The sequence below is a fragment of the Apodemus sylvaticus genome, chromosome 19 (genome assembly GCF_947179515.1).
Source record: "Apodemus sylvaticus chromosome 19, mApoSyl1.1, whole genome shotgun sequence".
Taxonomy (NCBI): Eukaryota; Metazoa; Chordata; class Mammalia; order Rodentia; family Muridae; genus Apodemus; species Apodemus sylvaticus.
This window is the reverse complement of record NC_067490.1, coordinates 44,383,617-44,401,515: the sequence shown is the minus strand read 5'-3', so window position 1 is coordinate 44,401,515 and position 17,899 is coordinate 44,383,617. Positions and strand designations below refer to the sequence as shown.

Genomic DNA, 17,899 nt, shown 5'->3' with positions numbered 1-17,899 from the left:
CAGAATTCATTGGCTATACAGTTTCACTTTGGATCGTGAAGATAAGCCATTCCGATGAACACTTCCCAGCTCCTGGCATCAAAGCAAAGCACCTACACAAGTTCTCCTAACTGTTTCTCCAGACTCTGCACCCACCTCCCTTCTTCTGCTGGACCAGATCCCACCTGCACTGACCTGCCGTGACCTCCAGGTTATGTGGTGCCGCATATCAAAATGACTTCTGCGGCTACTAGCCTATTTGAATTTTGGTATCTACTTCCACTTCCACTATATTAAATTTTTCTATGCATATAGGCTAAGCTAGCCTTCCCAGAATGCATCAAACCCTCACGCTAACAATGTGTCTGTTATTCGTACTTCTCTGTTTTACTGTAGTTAGTGTCACTAATAATATTGTGCTTGGACTGTGGCTTCTTCCTGGAAGGAGATGTATTTTTTATTTCTATTATATATATATTTATTATATTTTTATTATATATTATATATATATGTTCATATACATATGAGTGCTCTATCTGCATGTACACTTGCAGGCCAAAATAAAGAATCAGATCCCATTACGGATGGTTGTGGGTCACCATGTGGTTGCTGGGAATTGAACTCAGGACCTCAGGTCCTTTGGAAGAGCAGCCAGTGCTCCTAACCACTGAGCCATCTCTCCACTCCCCAAAGGTATGTCTTCACGGGGACCTTAGCCCCTGGGAGATATGAGCTAGGGACGTGGCTAACCTGGAACAGGCACCTTTCAAGCAGGGCAGGGGAACTTACGGTATCTATGATGTCAGTCATTTCCTCTTCTGTCCCCTGAAGCTTGGTTACAATGGCCGCCCGCCTCACATTCAAGTACTTCAGCCGCTCTATGACTGTCTGGAAGTAAAGAACAAACATTTGAGGTCATTGGCACTCGGGCGTGGCAAACATTACGAGAAAGTTGTGGGCTCATGCTTCTCCTGAGACTCTGCGTGGAATCTCCTCTCAGTCTTTCCTGACTTCTATGCATTGCTGGAGATCTTTGGTGTTTCATATATACATATATATGTATATATATATATACATATATATGTATATATATATATATACAGTACAGGTTATATAAATATATCAAATACATAATATAAATTTATAAACTTGAATATTATAAATATTTATAAAATTTAGAAACATATATAATATGTATAATAGAAATATATGCAAATATATTATGCTTATAAAATATTATATATTATATATAATTATATATTATCTACTGTATAATATAATATATAAATATATTAAGAATACTTATTTACCTTATAATATATAATGTATGTATTTATAGAGAAATACATCATATTTTAATTATATTAATATATAATACCATTATATATATGAATAATGTTGTTTTTTTGAGGCCAGGTTTCATGCATCTCAGGCTGTCCTTGAACTTGTTATGTAGTTGAGGATGATTTTGAGTTGAGGCCTGCCTGTCTCTCCCTCCTGAGTGCTGGGATTACAGGAGGCATATGACATGTGACACAGTGGATGCTGTGCAGGAGATGGAGCCTGTGGTCCCATGTGTGCTCTGCAAGCTCTGAACTAACTGGGCCCTGGCCCAGCTCGCGGGGGTTCCTTGGAAGCTTGTGTATGCATGGCTGCACTGCCCCTCTGATGTCACACTGCAATGCATGACTGCACTCTCTCCCTCTGATGTCACACTGTAGTGCATGGCTGCACTCTCTCCCTCTGACGTCACACTGCAGTGTATGGCTGCACTGACCCTCTGATGTCACACTGCAGTACATGGCTGCACTGTCCCTCTGATGTCACACTGTAGAACATGGCTGCACTGTCCCTCTGATGTCACACTGCAGTGCATAGCTGCACTCCCTCTGATGTCACACTACAGTGCATAGCTACACTGCCCCTCTGATGTCATACTGCAGTGCATGGCTGCGCTGTCCCTCTGATGTCACACTGCAGTGCATGGCTGCGCTGTCCCTCTGATGTCACACTGCAGTACATGGCTGCACTGTCCCTCTGATATCACACTGCAGTGCATTGCTGTACTCCCTCCCTCTGATGTCACACTGCAGTACATGGTTGCACTGTCCCTCTGATGTCACACTGCAGTACATGGCTGCACTCTTTCTGATGTCACACTGCAGTACATGGCTGCACTCTTTCTGATATCACACTGCAGTACATGGCTGCACTCTTTCTGATGTCACACTGCAATGCATGGCTGCACTCTCTCCCTCTGATGTCACACTGTAGTGCATGGCTGCTCTCCCTCCCTCTGATGTCACACTGCAGTGCATGGCTGCACTCTCTCCCTCTGATGTCAGAGGACAGATTCCAACCCTTTCCACTCTGTCCTCTGGCCCTGGAACTCCTTAGGTCGATGAAAAATAGCCCAGTGTCAGCAGAGGCAGATGTGGGAGTTTATGCTGTTACAGCCTATAAAATGGCAAGACTCCAAACCCAGAGGAGGAGAGAATGGGCCCTTTTGCAGACAATCCGCATGGCGAGCACCCCTGCCAGGACCTTGACCTGAATTTCCAGAACTGTAAGAGAATAATTTCAGTCCTTTCCAGTCAACCTCATTGTGGGACTCTCCCATGGGAACTCTAGGAAACTCATGTAGGTGCGATGTGGGACAATATGGGGTTAAAAAAAAAAAAGGAGAAAATTGAGAAATGGAATGTTCCGGAGGAGTGAGTGTCAGTATTGGGGCCAGAACACCGGGCAAGTCTTAGCAAGCGCACCTTGAAGAAGTTCGCTGTGCATGCTGATGGAGTGGCCACTGTGCGTGCTGAGGACCATAGAGAAGGGAGGAGTTCTTGGGAAACTCCTCCCAAGGAAGAGGAAAGCCCAGAAAGAAGCGGATGGGTGGGCAGTGGTGACTGTGGAGGGATGCCCTGCGCATTTTAACATGAGCCGAGCAGTAGCTGCCTAACTGGGCATCCAGTCGCTGAGTGGCTCAGAGGGAGCTAAGTGCCCCGGTGTATGACTTGGGGGGAAGATCCAGGACAGTACAAAGATTTTCAGTCATGCAGTTTTGAGAAAGTATTCCAAGCTGTTAGTGGTGATGGAGTCTCCTAAGGGGGAGGAAGGAGGAGTGGGGAAAAGAAGAGCTTACATGGAGCGACCCCCGCTGCCCTCCACCCTTAGACCTTTGCAATGGTGCCCTCCACCCTTAGACCTTTGCAATGGTGCCCTCCACCCTTAGACTTTTGCAATGGTGTCCTCCACTCTTAGACCTTTGCAATGGTGCCCTCCACCCTTAGATCTCTGCAATGGTGCCCTCCACCCTTAGATCTCTGCAATGGTGCCTTCCATCCTTAGACCTTTGCAATGGTGCCCTCCACCCTTGGACCTTTGCAATGGTGCCCTCCACCCTTAGACCTTTGCAATGGTGCCCTCCACCCTTAGACCTTTGCAATGGTGCCCTCCACCCTTAGACCTTTGCAATGGTGTCCTCCATCCTTAGACCTTTGCAATGGTGCCCTCCATCCTTAGACCTTTGCAATGGTGCCCTCCACCCTTAGACCTTTGCAATGGAGCCATTCTGGTGGGGCTCCCGGGGGAGCAAAGAGGAGGTCAGGAGAGAGGAATGAACAGCGCTGGCAGATGTTGCTATTAGATTCAAGTAGATGAAGACTGAACATGACCACCGGCTTTGGCAAAGAGGAGAGAGAGAAAGCTCTGCAGTCGTGTCGGCACATGTCCCGCGTGAGGGCTTGTCCCTGGTCTGGACCCACTACTGGCATCCTGATCATGGTGCCACCCGTGAGATAACATGTTGTCTTCAGTCTTCCCCTTAGTCCCCTTGCTATGTTGCTGACCCGGGTCCCGCCAGGTACACTGTCTGAAGCACTCCACCCACCACCCTCTTCTGCACAATCCTGTTCACTACCAGTGTAAGCGAGGCCCGGCACAGTCCCCTCACTGTCTCAGTACTCTTTCTGCACTGTACCTGCCCTGTCCTGGCACAGTCCTTGTACTGTCCCTGCACTGGCCATGAACAGTCCCGGCACTGTCCCTGCAATGTCCCCAGATTTTGCCAGCACAGTCCAAGCCCTGTCCCCTCACTGCCCCATACTGTCCCTGCACTGTTCTCGTATTTTCCCGGCACTGAGACCGCAATGTCCCCGGACAATACACACACTGTCCCTGCACTGTAATGGCCCAGTCTGGCACTGTCCAAGCACTGTCCCAGCAATGTCTCCACAATGCCCCCGCACTGTCCCAGCTCTGTCCACACACTGTCCCCTCTCTGTCCACACACTGTCCCGGCACTGTCTCAGCAATGTCCCTGCATAGTCCCCACAATGTCTTCGCACTGTCCTGGAACTGTGTCAGCACTGTACCCGCACTGTGTCAGCACTGTACCCGCACTGTCCACTCACTGTCCCCGCACTGTCCACTCACTGTCCCCTCACTATCCCCTACTGTGCCAGCACTGCTGCATTGACCGTGAGAGCCACAGGTAGCTAACCTACCATCAGCGTTGTCTCCTTCACTTGTTCCTCATAGGGCAGTCTGAGTGGATTTTCTTTCTTTCCTGGCATCAGACTGGCGGCTCGTTCCCTCACGATGAGATCTGAACTCTTTTACTTGACAACGTGTCTGCCTGGTTCTTTAGGGCTCTGGGACCTACCCACTTCCTGCCTCATCCTGGTCTCAGCCCTAAGGTCGGTTCCTGCGGCTCTCTCTGTTCTCTCTGGATCCTTGGCTGTTTGTACAGACTCTTCCCTAAGCAGAGAATGCTTCGGGTTTGATTCTCATCCTTAAGTGGGATCCACCCAGATGCGCATCAGGTGCTGTCCTTCTATCACACGCTCCTGAAATACTGTACCCTTCTCCGACTGTAACACAAACTGCCACTTGTGTAATTATTTTCCTCAATAGATTGGGTGCTGCATAAAGGGAGGGAACTGATGGATTCATTAGATTCCTTTCCATGTGCGTTCCCAAGAGTCTATCATTATGCCAGATGTATATGGGATTTAAAAAAATAGTCCTTGTGTTTTGTGGTATTAATTAACTTGTGGCGTTAGGTATTAGACCTAGAATCTCATTCACAACAAAAGCTTTGGCCATCATAGTGGGCGTAAAGTAGCAGCCGTTCCGGTTGTAAGCTGCGCACCCTTAATGACTGTGCATGTCAGCACCCTGTTGTGCGCTTACTATCAGCCGTGTGTGCTTTTATTTTTCTTGGAGGCACTGTAGCCATAGAGAACCTTTAAATTCAAATGTTGTTTTGCCTTAAACATGAGCAGATAAACAAATCCCACTAAATCAAAGTTTGGTGTTGAAACAAAAGTTCACAAGGATACACTGGAAATAGAACTCCTCATAAAGCAAGCCCAACCCGGAAATGGTTCAGAATTTCTCAACCGCGAGAAATGTCAGTGCCGCACACCACACTCACCATGAAGAGCTCTTCCGGTGACTTATTCCCATCTAGCTCGATGAGATACTGGGGGTTGTGCTCAGCCATTACCTCCTGGAGAAAATCAAAAGGCAAGTTGAATACAAGGGGAGAATCTAATGTACTGTGAGGAAGTCTTAAGGGCTAATTCGTGTGTCTTATACAGGTTACAATGTGGTCATTTGCAACATTCAACAGAGCTCTTCCCAAAGGCAGAGCTAGCCTGCCTACCAGGGCCACGTGTTTGAGGGGCTGGGACTTGGCCCAGTGGTGGGCTTGGCTGCTGAGCTACACCACGCCTCCACACCACGCCACGCCCCCCTCCACCCCCCATCCTGTTTTCCTCTACTCTAAAGCTTATAAGTCCTTCCCAATACAGAAGGTTTGGGGGACATTTTACAGAACATGACTTTGCTACTTTGTTTTGAAAGCACAGAAAAAGCTGATTGAAATTGAAATCACGTACTTTCTTCATAACAGTGTCATGTAAGCGGTGTGCTGTCCCTTTTGTCACTTTAGGGCACAACACTTCGTAGAAAGTTTATGGAACAGAAGAATACAAAGAAAAACATCTTTAATCCGTTCACTGAAAGCAGAGTATCACTACTGATTCCCACCCATTTTCTATGCCGTTAAAAAAAAAAAGCCATTGCATTTTTGATATCCTAATGTGTATGAAACTCCTGCGCCTACTTTCCCGCTAAACAAATGCTACTTTATAGTCAATATTTCCCTATCCCTTTACAAGATTATATGAACACACCATCCTCACCGTTGTATGGAATCACAGACCGTGGCTACACACTTATTTAACGATCCTTTCCTATTAGGCAGATTATAATATCTTGTTAATTGTTTTAAAGACTTTACTTATCTTTAACATTAAAAACCCGTTTTCTTCGATTATTTCCAATGTAACTGCCACTCTGGTCTTAGACGCTGATAATAGGCTCAAAACAGACAAGCTACTTCTAAAGCAGCTTCTGTGTTAGCGCCGATTCTTCCAGAAGGCTGTATGGTTCAGAAGTCTCGCAGGCAGTGCAGAGCTGCGTCCTTTCCTGCTGCACTGGCCATTTTCGCTTTCATAGTCTGGCAAACTGAGTTGAGAAACGGCATCTGTTTTACCTTTCATCTTGCTGGTGGGGCCACTTTCATATGCCCATCTCTGTAAACAACCTAGCGACTTTTGAAAATCACTTTTACCTTATCTTGGGCAGCATGGAGGTGCTTTGAAGGAGTAAAATAGCGCGGTTGTGAGAAAAAGAGTCTATGCGGGTGGGGTGGAACGAGTGCTCAGTGGTTAGAGCACTACTGCTTTTGCAGAGGATCCAACTTCAGTTCCTAGCACCTACAAGGTAGCTCACAACTGCTGTAACTCCAGTCCGGGGATCTTAGACCCACTTCTGGCCTCCACAGGCTTCTGAATACATGTGGTAGATGTGAATATGCAACACACACACACACACACACACACACACCACACACACACACACACACACAAAATAAGCACACCTTTAGAAACAAAGAGGTGAGAGCCTTTTGTGAGGATTTTTATTAAAGACCCTTGAGAACGCCACCACCTCAGCAATGTCCTCACCTCTAAAGCACTAAGAAGTAGCTCCTTATAAAGCTTCACAGTGATTTCAACGTTCTCCAAATAATCCTCAGGCCTCTGGACGAGGTGTTGAAGAATTTCAGCCACCACCTGCATTTCAGCCATAAATGCCTGGATGGGGAAAGACAGAAGGGAGGGTGAGAATGTAACTCTCTCTGGGAACCGGTTATGTAATGAGGGGTGAACCAGAACGCCATCTTGTGGTGAGAAGCAAGAAAGGAGGCAGAGTGGAGACTGAGCCTCCCTGGGAATCTTCATCGGAAACTGAACTTTAAATAGATGCAGAGAACTTGCTAATGTGTTGCTGTTGTTCTCAATAGGCAGAATGGCAGAGGGTGCCATTTCTTTTGAACCTGGAGTCTCTGAATACCTGAGCTTGTGAACTGTGCCCTCATGCAGGTCGGGAATCAGATACCCTGCATCTCAGATTCTTTGTCTGTAAAAATGATATTTTACAGACAGAGGAGAGAAATGTCTCCTGGGAATAACGGAACTCTCTGTAAATTTAGAAGCTGAAAATCTCACTTGGCAATTTACTATACTCTCCTACTTCCTAACAGCCGGATGGGCCCTTAGTTCTCAAGAAGCAGTTTGCCCTGACTTCCTCCTTTTCTCTCTCTTCATGGGGATTCCTCAGGACTGGCTGATAATCTGGTCTTTGAAGTCGACTCACTGACCACCAAACTCCCTTTTTAAGAATTGCAATGCTTTGCCTTATAGTTGTTTACATAATTACAACCTTCTAACCACATGCAGGCTTTTATGGCTGTACGTATGTGTATGAGGATGGCTCTGGCACTCTGGTACTGAAAGCTTTGATTAAGTCAGGAAGTTTTGTTTTACAAGGTAGAAGGCTAAATGTAGATAAGGATTTCTCACAAGAACTTGTTAAGACCCAGGTGGTATAAGAAACTTCAAACTCTTTGAAGGTTTACTGTAAACTAATAGTGACTCTGTATTCTAATCAGGAAGTTTGATGGCATCTGTAAATTGATCCTCTGTATCTGTTACATGAGAAACTTTGTACCTGATTGATTTTGCATTTCCCTGTACTAAATGGTTGTGATAATTGTGCCTGCCTCACTGGTTACATCTTTTGAAATGGTAATACCAACTCTTTGTGTATAAAAATCCTTGCTTTAGAGCTCCTAAATACATTCAGATTCAAGCCGCCTCTGTGTGTGTGTGTGGTTTTTTCTGTCAGTCATCTCAGCTGGACCTTTGCCTTCCTGGACCAAAGAATCCTGGTTATCTCGTGGCAGACTTTGGTCTGTAACAATTCTTACCGAATGATTCACAACAGAAGGAAACCAAAGCTATGAAGTAGCAAATGAAATAATAGCTGTATGGTTGAAGTCACCATAACATGAGGAACTGTACTAGGGGGTGGCAGCGTTACGGGGGTTGAGAGCCCGTTCTAGAAGTCTCAGAGTTCTGGGTCTTACATTAAGGTCTCTGACTCATTCTGAGTTGATGTCTGTGCAGAGTGAAGGGTGGGTCAAGCTTTATTCCCATACCTGTGCACATCTCATCTCCCTAGCATGATTCGCTGACCATCATGTCTTTCCGACATGCTCACAGCAGCCTTATAAGGAATCAGATGGGCATAGCTCTGTGAGTTGTCATCTTGGCCCTCTACTTTATGCCGTTGGCCTACTTGTATGACTTGTGATGCTGCCGTGACGATGGCTTTGTGGTATCATTTGAAACCAGGTTCCTGGTACCTCAGGCTCAGGACTGCATTGCCCTCCAGGAGTCTTGGGATTTCCTTCCCCTGTTTACGTTAGAATTCTGAACACTGGAACTCTGCACAGTACTCTGGTAACAAGACATTTCCTGCACTGACAGTGGGAGATGTCAGGACCCAATGCTTGACAACAGACATGTAATTTAGACAAAAATTAAATGGGGGGGGGCATGCTCATGCTAACAGACATTATAAGTCAAATGCACCTAACAGACTTTTACAGAAAGTTTCACCCACACACAAAGGAATATATAATTCTTCTCTGCACCTCATGGAAATTTCTCGAAAACTGACCACATACTCAGACACAAAGCAAGTCTCACCAGATACAAGAAAATTAAAATAACACCCCACGTCTTATCAGATCACCACAGATGAAAGCTGATATCATAACAACAGAGACAACAGAAAGCCTGCGAACTCACAGAACCTGAGCAACTCTCTACGGAACGAGAAGTGGGGTCAAGACACAGAAAAGAATGACAAGCTCTTCAGAACTGTATGGAAACTGAATACACATCACACCTAAACTTTGGGACACAATGAAAGCAGTTCTAGGAGACAAGTTTATAGCACTGAGTACCTACATTAAATCAAAAATTAAAACAAAAGCAAAACTGGAGAGATCTCATACTAGCAACTTAACAGCACACTTGAAAGTTGTAGAATAAGGCAGGAAATAAACTGAGGGCTGAAGTCAGTAAAACAGAAACAAAGAGAACAATGTAAATGATCAATGAAACAAAGACACGGTTGCTGGAGAAGATCAACAATATAGATAGATAAACTCTTATCCAAACTAACTAAAAGTTGGAAAGAGAATACACAAATTAGCAAAATCAGAAATGAAAAAAGGGGACCTAACAACAGACATGGAGGAAACCCAGAGAATCATAAGGACATACTTTAAAACCCTGTATTCCACCAAGTTGGAAAACCTAAAAGAAATGGGCAGTTTTCTCATTAGATACCACTTACTAAAGTTAAATCAAGGTCAGGTAAATAATTTAAACAGATCTAGAATCCCTAGTGAAATAGAAGCAGTCTTTTCACTATGCACTTCACGCCTAAACTTTGGGACACATGAAAGAAATTCTAAGAGACAAGTTTATAGCACTGAGTACCTACATTGAAACAAAAACAAAAACAAAAGCAAAACTGGAGAGAAGACTATAAAAGTCTTCCAACCACAAAGAGGTCAGGGCCAGATGGTTTTAGCGTAGAATTCTACCAGACGTTCAAAGGAAATGAAAAACTTGCATGATAAAAGTTCCAAGTCTTCTAAGAAAGAAATTGTAGAAGACAGATGATAGAAATATCTCCCATGCTCATGGATTGGTAAGATTAACATAGTAAAAATGACCATCCTATCAAAAGCAATCGGCAGATTGAATAGTCTCCATCAAAATTTCAACACAGTTCTTCACAGATCTTAAAAGGACAACTTTCAACTTCCTATGGAAGCATACAACACACACACACACACATACACACACACACACCAATGAAACAAAAAATAGGATACTAAAACAATCCTGAATGATAAAACAGCTGAAGAAGTCTCATCATTCTTGATCTCAAGTTATACAACAAAGCTATAATAATAAAAACAGCATGATATTATTAGCATAAAAACAAACACATTCATCAATGGAATTGAAGACTGAGACATAAATCCATATACCGATGGACACTTGACTTTTTATAAAGAAGTCAGAAATACATATTGGAAAAAGAGACAGCATCTTCAACAAATGGTGCTGGTCAAACTGAATGTCTGCATGTAAGAGAATGCAAATAGATCCATACTTTGCACCTGAATAAAACCTGAAACTGAGCTGGGCGTGGTGGCACATGCCTGTAATCCTAGCACTTGGGAGGCAGAAGCAGGCGGATCTCTGAGTTCGAGGCCAGCCTGGTCTACAGAGTGAGTTCCAGGACAGCCAGGGCTACACAGAGAAACCCTGTCTTGAAAAAACCAAAAAAACCAGACCAAAACAAAACTGAAACTCAAGAAGGTCAAAGACCTCAAGATAAAACCAGATCCACTGAACCTAAATAGAAGAGTGATGGATAAACGTGAGTGCATTGTCACAGGAGATGACTTCCTGAAGATCACACTGACAGAGTAGGCACTAAGATCTACAATTAGTAAACTGGACCTCAAGAAACTGAAAGGTTTCTGTAAGGCAAAGGACATGGCCAACTGGACAAAGTGGCAGTCTACAGAATGAGAAAAGATTTTTTACCAACACCATATCCGATAGAGGACTAATATATAAAATATACAAAGAGCTCAAGGAATTTGATATCCAGAACCAAATAGTCCAATTAAAAATGGGGTACAGACCTAAACGGAGAATTCTCAATAGAGGAATTTCAAATGGCTGAGAAGCATTCTTAGCCAGCAGGGAAATTTAATTATAACTAAGTTGAGATTCCTTTTTACGCCGGTCAGAATGACTGAGATAAAAAAACACAATAAACAGCGGCTCACTCTGGCAATGCTGAGGAGCAAGGTGAACACATCCTCATGGCTGGAGGGAGTGCAACATCGTACAGCCACTGTGGAGATCAGTGTGTTGTTTCCCCGGAATGCTGGGAATGAATTTACCTCCAGACCCAGCTCTGCCACTCAGACACAGCGCGCCCGAAGGACACTCCATCCCACCACAGAGACACTTGCTCAGCTGCGCTCATGGCTGCTCTACTCACAATAGCCAGGAACTGGAAACAGCTTAGATGTCCCTCAACAGTAGAGTACATAAAGAAAATGTGGTGTGCTTATACGAAGGATCAATACTCAACTCTTAAAAAAAAAATATAACGTCATGAAATGTGTAGGCAAATAGATGGAACTAGACAAAAACCATTCTAGTGAAGTAACCAAGACACCCAGAAAGATAAATATGATATGTATTTGCTTATATGTGTATAATAGCCATTAAATAAATGATAACCAAGCTATAATCTGTAGATCCAGAGTGGTTAGGCATAGAGGAAGGGGGCAGGAAGGACACATGAATCTTCCTGGCGGGGGGAATAGATTTTATCGGTGGAATGGAATGGGGGCAGGGGGAGCAACAGAAAGAGCAGGTGGGAAGGGGGAGGGAAAATGGGATTGGGGGAGGGGAGGAGGGGAGAGACAGCTAGACCTGAAGAGCATCTGAGGGGTGGTATGGAAACAGTGCAGTGGGGACGTCAGGAAGCTGATCCTAATGAGGTCTCCATAGAATGAGGGAGGCAGAACCCTATTTCCCAGCTTCCAGACAAAGCTCCCAGTGCCAGGGCTGAGTTTCATCCATTTGAGTTGTTGGCCAAAGAGTCTTACAGAAATCCTCAAACAATGCAGGCTGCTGCCAAGACAATATGTTGTTCTCCACAAACTGAGAGCAGAGCCTTGTTGCTGAAGACAGCACCCACAGAACTCATTGAACACGAAGAAGTAGAGCAGATGCCTACACAGACCCCTCACCCCCATGTTTTAGTGTCTACGAAACGGAGAGGAATCCAGCAGCCTACCAGAAGAGAAATGTAAACACCCAATAACACAATCCTTGATCTACAATCTGTCCTACATATGCTAGGGCAGTGGTGGCACAGAGCGTGTGGGAGTAACCCGCAGATCTGAGTTGACTTAAGGCCCACTCCATGAGATGGAACCCATCTCTGCTTGGGGAGGTTGACGCTGCTTAGGTAATCAAGAACCAGAGTCTACGTAGTCCAAAGATCTAGGGTAAAACCAAACACTACTGGTCTTAAATAAAAATGGCCCCTAATGATATTCTGCTATACTCATAGATGAGAGCCTTATTCAGTCACCATCAGAGAGGCTTCCTCCTGCAGCAGATAGGAGCACATACAGACCCACAGCCAGACATTATACAGAGAGAGACAGGAGGGAGGGAGAGAGAGACAGAAAGACAAAGAAAGACAGACACACAGGGAGACGAGGAGGGGGAGAGGGAGGAGGGAATGAGGGAGGGAGGGAGAGAGAGGGGAGAAGGAAGGAGGGAGGGGGGAGGGAGAGGGAGAGAGAGAGAAGGAGAGAGAGAGGGAGAGAGAAAGAGAGAGAGGAGAGGGAAGGAGGGAGAGAGACAGAGACAGAGAGACACAGAGAGAGACAGAGAGAGACAGAGAGAGAGAGAGAGAGAGAGAGACAGAGAGAGACAGAGAGAGAGAGAGAGAGAGAAGCCTGTAACACACAGCTTTAAATGGAATATCTCTATCAAACCCTCCCCTTCAGGGAACCCTGTTGAAGGGTCGGAGGACAGCATCAGGAGAACAAGGTCCTCTAAACTTCTGAACAAAGCTCACATGAACTCAGAGAAACGGAAGCAGCAGCCAGGGTCTACATGGGCTTGCAACCAGGGCCTCTGCGTACACACGACGGTTTACAATGGAGTACTTCCATGGGATTCTCGAACGTGTGTAAGCAGGTGGATCTCTGATTCTTGTGCCTCCTCGGGGGCTTTCTATTTTTTCTGTTTTCTTGTCTTGTACCACTTGGATATGATGATGGTGGTTTCTGTTTATATTTTATCTTGTTGTGTTTGGCTGTTGTCTCCTAGAAGCCTGCTCTTTTTCAGTGAGAGACGTGCATGGAATGAAATTATATCATTTGCAAGAAAAACCAGAGCTCATCATCATACTAAGTGAAATAAGCTATACTTGGGAAGGAAAAGGAGGCATGTTTTCTTACATATGTGGAATCTAGATTAAAAAAAAATCAGGGTGGCAGCAGCGGCGGCGGCAGCAGTGACTGGTCCAGCTGAAGGGCCATCAGCAGTGGAACCAAGGTGACAGGGTCCAGGCAGGCCCTGCGCCCATGACCACTGACCATCGCTGGCCAGCTGGGCTGCAAGCAGCGGCTGATTTACGGTGCCTTTCACTGCACAGAAGCCACTTCAGAACTCTGCCTCCCGCCAGTCACGAGACACTCTCCTCCATCTTGGTTCTCAGACTCCAGAGAGATCAGACAGACTGAGGTACGCAAACATAACCCGAGGGGGTCTAAGCCCGATGGGCGTTGGCCTGCACCCAGGCCCCGGGCTGTTCGGGGGGGGGGGGGGGCGCATCGGGGTGCCAACCCAGCCAGGAGGTTGTTTGCCCGGGCCCAGCGCACACACCACCACCATTTTGCCTACGGGATGCCAGAGAGCTCTAGCAGGCAAAGCTGGCTAACAGGCATAGCCCGAGGCTAACCTAGCAGGGGTCTAGGCCCAGACAGGCCCTGGACTGACCCCAAGATCTGGGCTGCTCGGTGAGCCATCTGTGTGTCAACCCGCCCAGGAGGTTGTTAGCCCAGCAGACTCTCCGGCACTTTCAGGGAGCATGCACACCTGTCATCCTGGCCACCTGACAGAACCAGTTAACACTCATAGCCCGAGGGGAACTTTGCTGGGACGTTGGCCTCCCGGGCTTTTGCCTAGACTCAGGGCCTGAGCAGCTAGGCTAGCCTTGTGTGCACCAACCCGGTTGAGAGTTCCGCTGCCCAGCAGAGTGATCAACATGCAGAAAAGGTCCCAGGAGCATACAGCCTCAGCACTCCCTGAAGGAGCAAACAGGAACCATCTGGTTCACAGACACAATCTGGGGCACAGCACACTAGGGCTGCAAGGGCACCCAAGAGGAGGGCAGCACATCAGCAATCTGCTACTGGGGAAACCCAGCCATCCAGTGTTGCAGAAATAGCCCCAGAGCCTCTCAGGAGGCTCAAACACCACCCAGAGACAAGACCAACTAACTCCAGAGAACAAGATGGCAAAGGGCAAACGCAGGAACGCTACTAACAGAAATCTAGGTAATATGGCAGCATCTGAACCAAACTCTCCGACATCAGCAAGTCCTGGTTATGCCAACACACCAGAGAAACAAGATTTGGATTTAAAATCACTGGTCATGATGCTGCTAGAAGAACATAAAAAGGACATAAATCTCTTAAAGAAATACAGGGGAACATGAATAAGCTAGAAACCCGTATAATGGAAACACAAAAATCACTTAAAGAAGAATAAGGCTCAAGAGATAGAAGCCAATAAAGAAGAAATGCAAAAAAAAAAAAAAAAAAAAAAAAAAAAAACTTGAAGAAATGCAGGAGAACTTGAGTCAACAGGAAGAAGTCATGAAAGAGGAAACACAAAAATCTCTTAAAAAATTACAGGAAAACACAAACAAACAAATGATGGAACTGAGAGCAAAACCATCCTGGATCTAAAAACAGAAGTAGAAACAACTAAGAAATCACAAAGGGAGACAACTTTGGAGATAGAAAACCTTGAGAAGAAATCAGGGGCCACAGATGCAAATATAAGCAACAGAATACAAGAGATGGAAGAAAGAATCTCAGATGCCGAAAATACCATAGAAACCACTGACAAACAAACAAAGTCAACAGTCAAAGAAAATGCAAAATGCAAAAAGCTTGTATCCCAGAACATCCAGGAAATCCAGGACACAATGAGAAGACCAAACCTAAGGATTATAGGTATAGATGAGAGTGAAGATTTACAACTGAAAGGGCCAGCAAATATCTTCAACAAAATTATGGAAGAAAATTTTCCCAACTTAAAGAGAGAGGTGCCTATGAATATATAAGAAGCCTACAGAACACCAAACAGACTGGACCTGAGCAGAAATACCTCTTGCCACATAATAATCAAAACCCCAAATGCACTAAACAAAGAAAGAACATTAAAGGCAGTAAGAGAAAAAGGTCAAGTAACATATAAAGGAAGACCTATCAGAATCACACCAGACTTCTCACCAGAGACCATGAAAACTAGGAGATGCTGGGCAGATCTCATGCAGACTCTAAGAGAACACAAATGTCAGCCAAGACTACTATACCCAGCAAAACTCTCAATCACCATAGATGGAGAAACCAAGATATTCCATGACAAAACCAAATTTACACAATATCTTTCCACAAACCCAGCTCTGCAAAGAATAATAGGAGGAAAACTCCAATACAAGGAGGGAAACTACACCCTGGAAAAAGCAAGATAGTTACCTTCCTTCATCAAACCCAAAAGAAGATAACCGCTCAAATATAAAAATAACATCAAAAATGACAGGAAGTAATAATCACTATTCCTTAATATCTCTTAACGTCAATGGACTCAATTCCCCAATAAAAAGACATAGACTAACAGACTGGATAAGGAAACAGGACCCTACATTTTGCTGCATACAGGACACACACCTAAATGGCAAAGATAAAAACTACCTTAGAGTAAAAGGCTGGAAGACAAATTTACAAGCCAATGGTCTCGGGAAACAGCGGGAGTAGCCATTCTAATATCAGATAAAATTGACTTTCAACCTAAAGTCATCAAAAGAGACACTGAGGGACACTTCTTGCTGGTCAAAGGAAAAATCCACCAAGAAGAACTCTCAAATCTGAACATCTATGTGCCAAATGCAAGGGCACCCTCATTCGTAAAAGAAACTTTATTAAAGCTCAAAGCACACACTGCACCTAACGCAATAATTGTGGGTGACTTCAACACTCCACTCTCCTCAATGGACCAATCAGGAAAACAGAAACTAAACAAGGACACAGTAAACTAACTAGCTTTGGACCAATTGGATTTGACTGATATTTATAGAACATTTCACCCTAAAGCAAAAGAATATACCTTTTTCTCAGCACCTCATGGTACCTTCTCCAAAATCGACCATATAATTGGTCACAAGACAGACCTCAACAAATATAAGAAGATCGAACTAATCCCATGCCTCCTATCAGATCACTATGGTGTAAGAGTGGTTTTCAATAGCAACAAAAACAACAGAAAGCTCACATACACATGGAGGCTGAACAATGCTCTACTCAATGACACCTTGGCCAAAGAAGAAAGAAAGAAAGAAATTAGAGACTTTTTTAGAATTTAATGAAAATGAAGGCACAACATACCCAAATCTTTGGGACACAATGAAAGCAGTGCTAAGAGGAAAACTCATAGCCCTGAGTGCCTCCAAAAAGAAAATGGAGAGAGCATACACAAGCAGCTTAATGACACACCTGAAAGCCGTGGAACAAAAAGAAGCCAATTCCCCCAGGAGGAGTAGAAGACAGGAAATGATCAAACTCAGGACTGAAATCAATCAAGTGGAAACAAAGAGAACCATACAAAGAATCAACGAATCCAGGAGCTGGTTCTTTGAGAAAATCAACAAGATAGATAAACCCTTAGCCAGACTGACCAAAGGGCACAGAGAAAGTATCCAAATTAACAAAATTAGAAATGAAAAGGGGGATATAACAACAGAAACTGAGGAAATCCAAAAAATCATCAGATCCTACTACAAAAGCCTATACTCAACACAACTGGAGAATCTGGAGGAAATGGACAATTTCCTTGACAGATACCAAATACCAAAATTAAATCAGGACCAAATAAATCATCTAAACAGTCCCATAACCCCTAAAGAAATAAAAAGGGTCATAGAAAGTCTTCTAACCAAAAAAAGCACAGGACCAGATGGTTTCAGTGCAGAATTCTATCAGACCTTCAAAGAAGACCTAACACCAATACTCTTCAAACTATTCCACAAAATAGAAACAGAAGGAACACTATCCAATTCCTTCTACGAAGCCACAATTACGCTGATACCAAAACCACAGAAAGATCCAACAAAGAAAGTGAACTTCAGACCAATTTCCCTTATGAACATCAATGCAAAAATACTCAATAAAATTCTTGCCAACCGAATCCAAGAACACATCAAAATGATCATCCACCATGATCGAGTAGGCTTTATCCCAGGGATGCAGGGTTGGTTCAATATAAGGAAATCCATCAATGCAATCCACTACATAAACAAACTCAAAGAAAAAAACCACATGGTCATTTCATTGGATGCTGAAAAAGCATTTGACAAAATTCAGCATCCTTTCATGCTTAAAGTGTTGGAAAGAACAGGAATTCAAGGCCCATACCTAAACATAGTAAAAGCAATATACAGCAAACCGGTAGCCAGCATCAAACTAAAGGGAGAGAAACTTGAAGCAATCCCACTAAAATCAGAGACTAGACAGGGCTGCCCCCTTTCTCCTTATCTTTTCAATATTGTACTTGAGGTACTAGCTCAGACAATCAGACAACATAAGGAGGTCAAA

General features: G+C 44.4%; 1 protein-coding gene across 1 annotated transcript in view; it reads right to left on the bottom strand.

Annotated features, from left to right (window-relative positions):
* Positions 1–17,899, bottom strand: part of Ak9 (adenylate kinase 9) — a 136,048-nt gene that overhangs the window by 106,517 nt on the left and 11,632 nt on the right. Inside the window, exons 7-9 of the mRNA XM_052164535.1 lie at positions 7,011–7,139; positions 5,414–5,488; positions 769–867 (exon numbers count right to left, since the gene is read on the bottom strand). Of these exons, the coding sequence (XP_052020495.1) occupies positions 769–867; positions 5,414–5,488; positions 7,011–7,139 (303 nt within the window). The remainder of the gene's footprint in view (positions 1–768; positions 868–5,413; positions 5,489–7,010; positions 7,140–17,899) is intronic.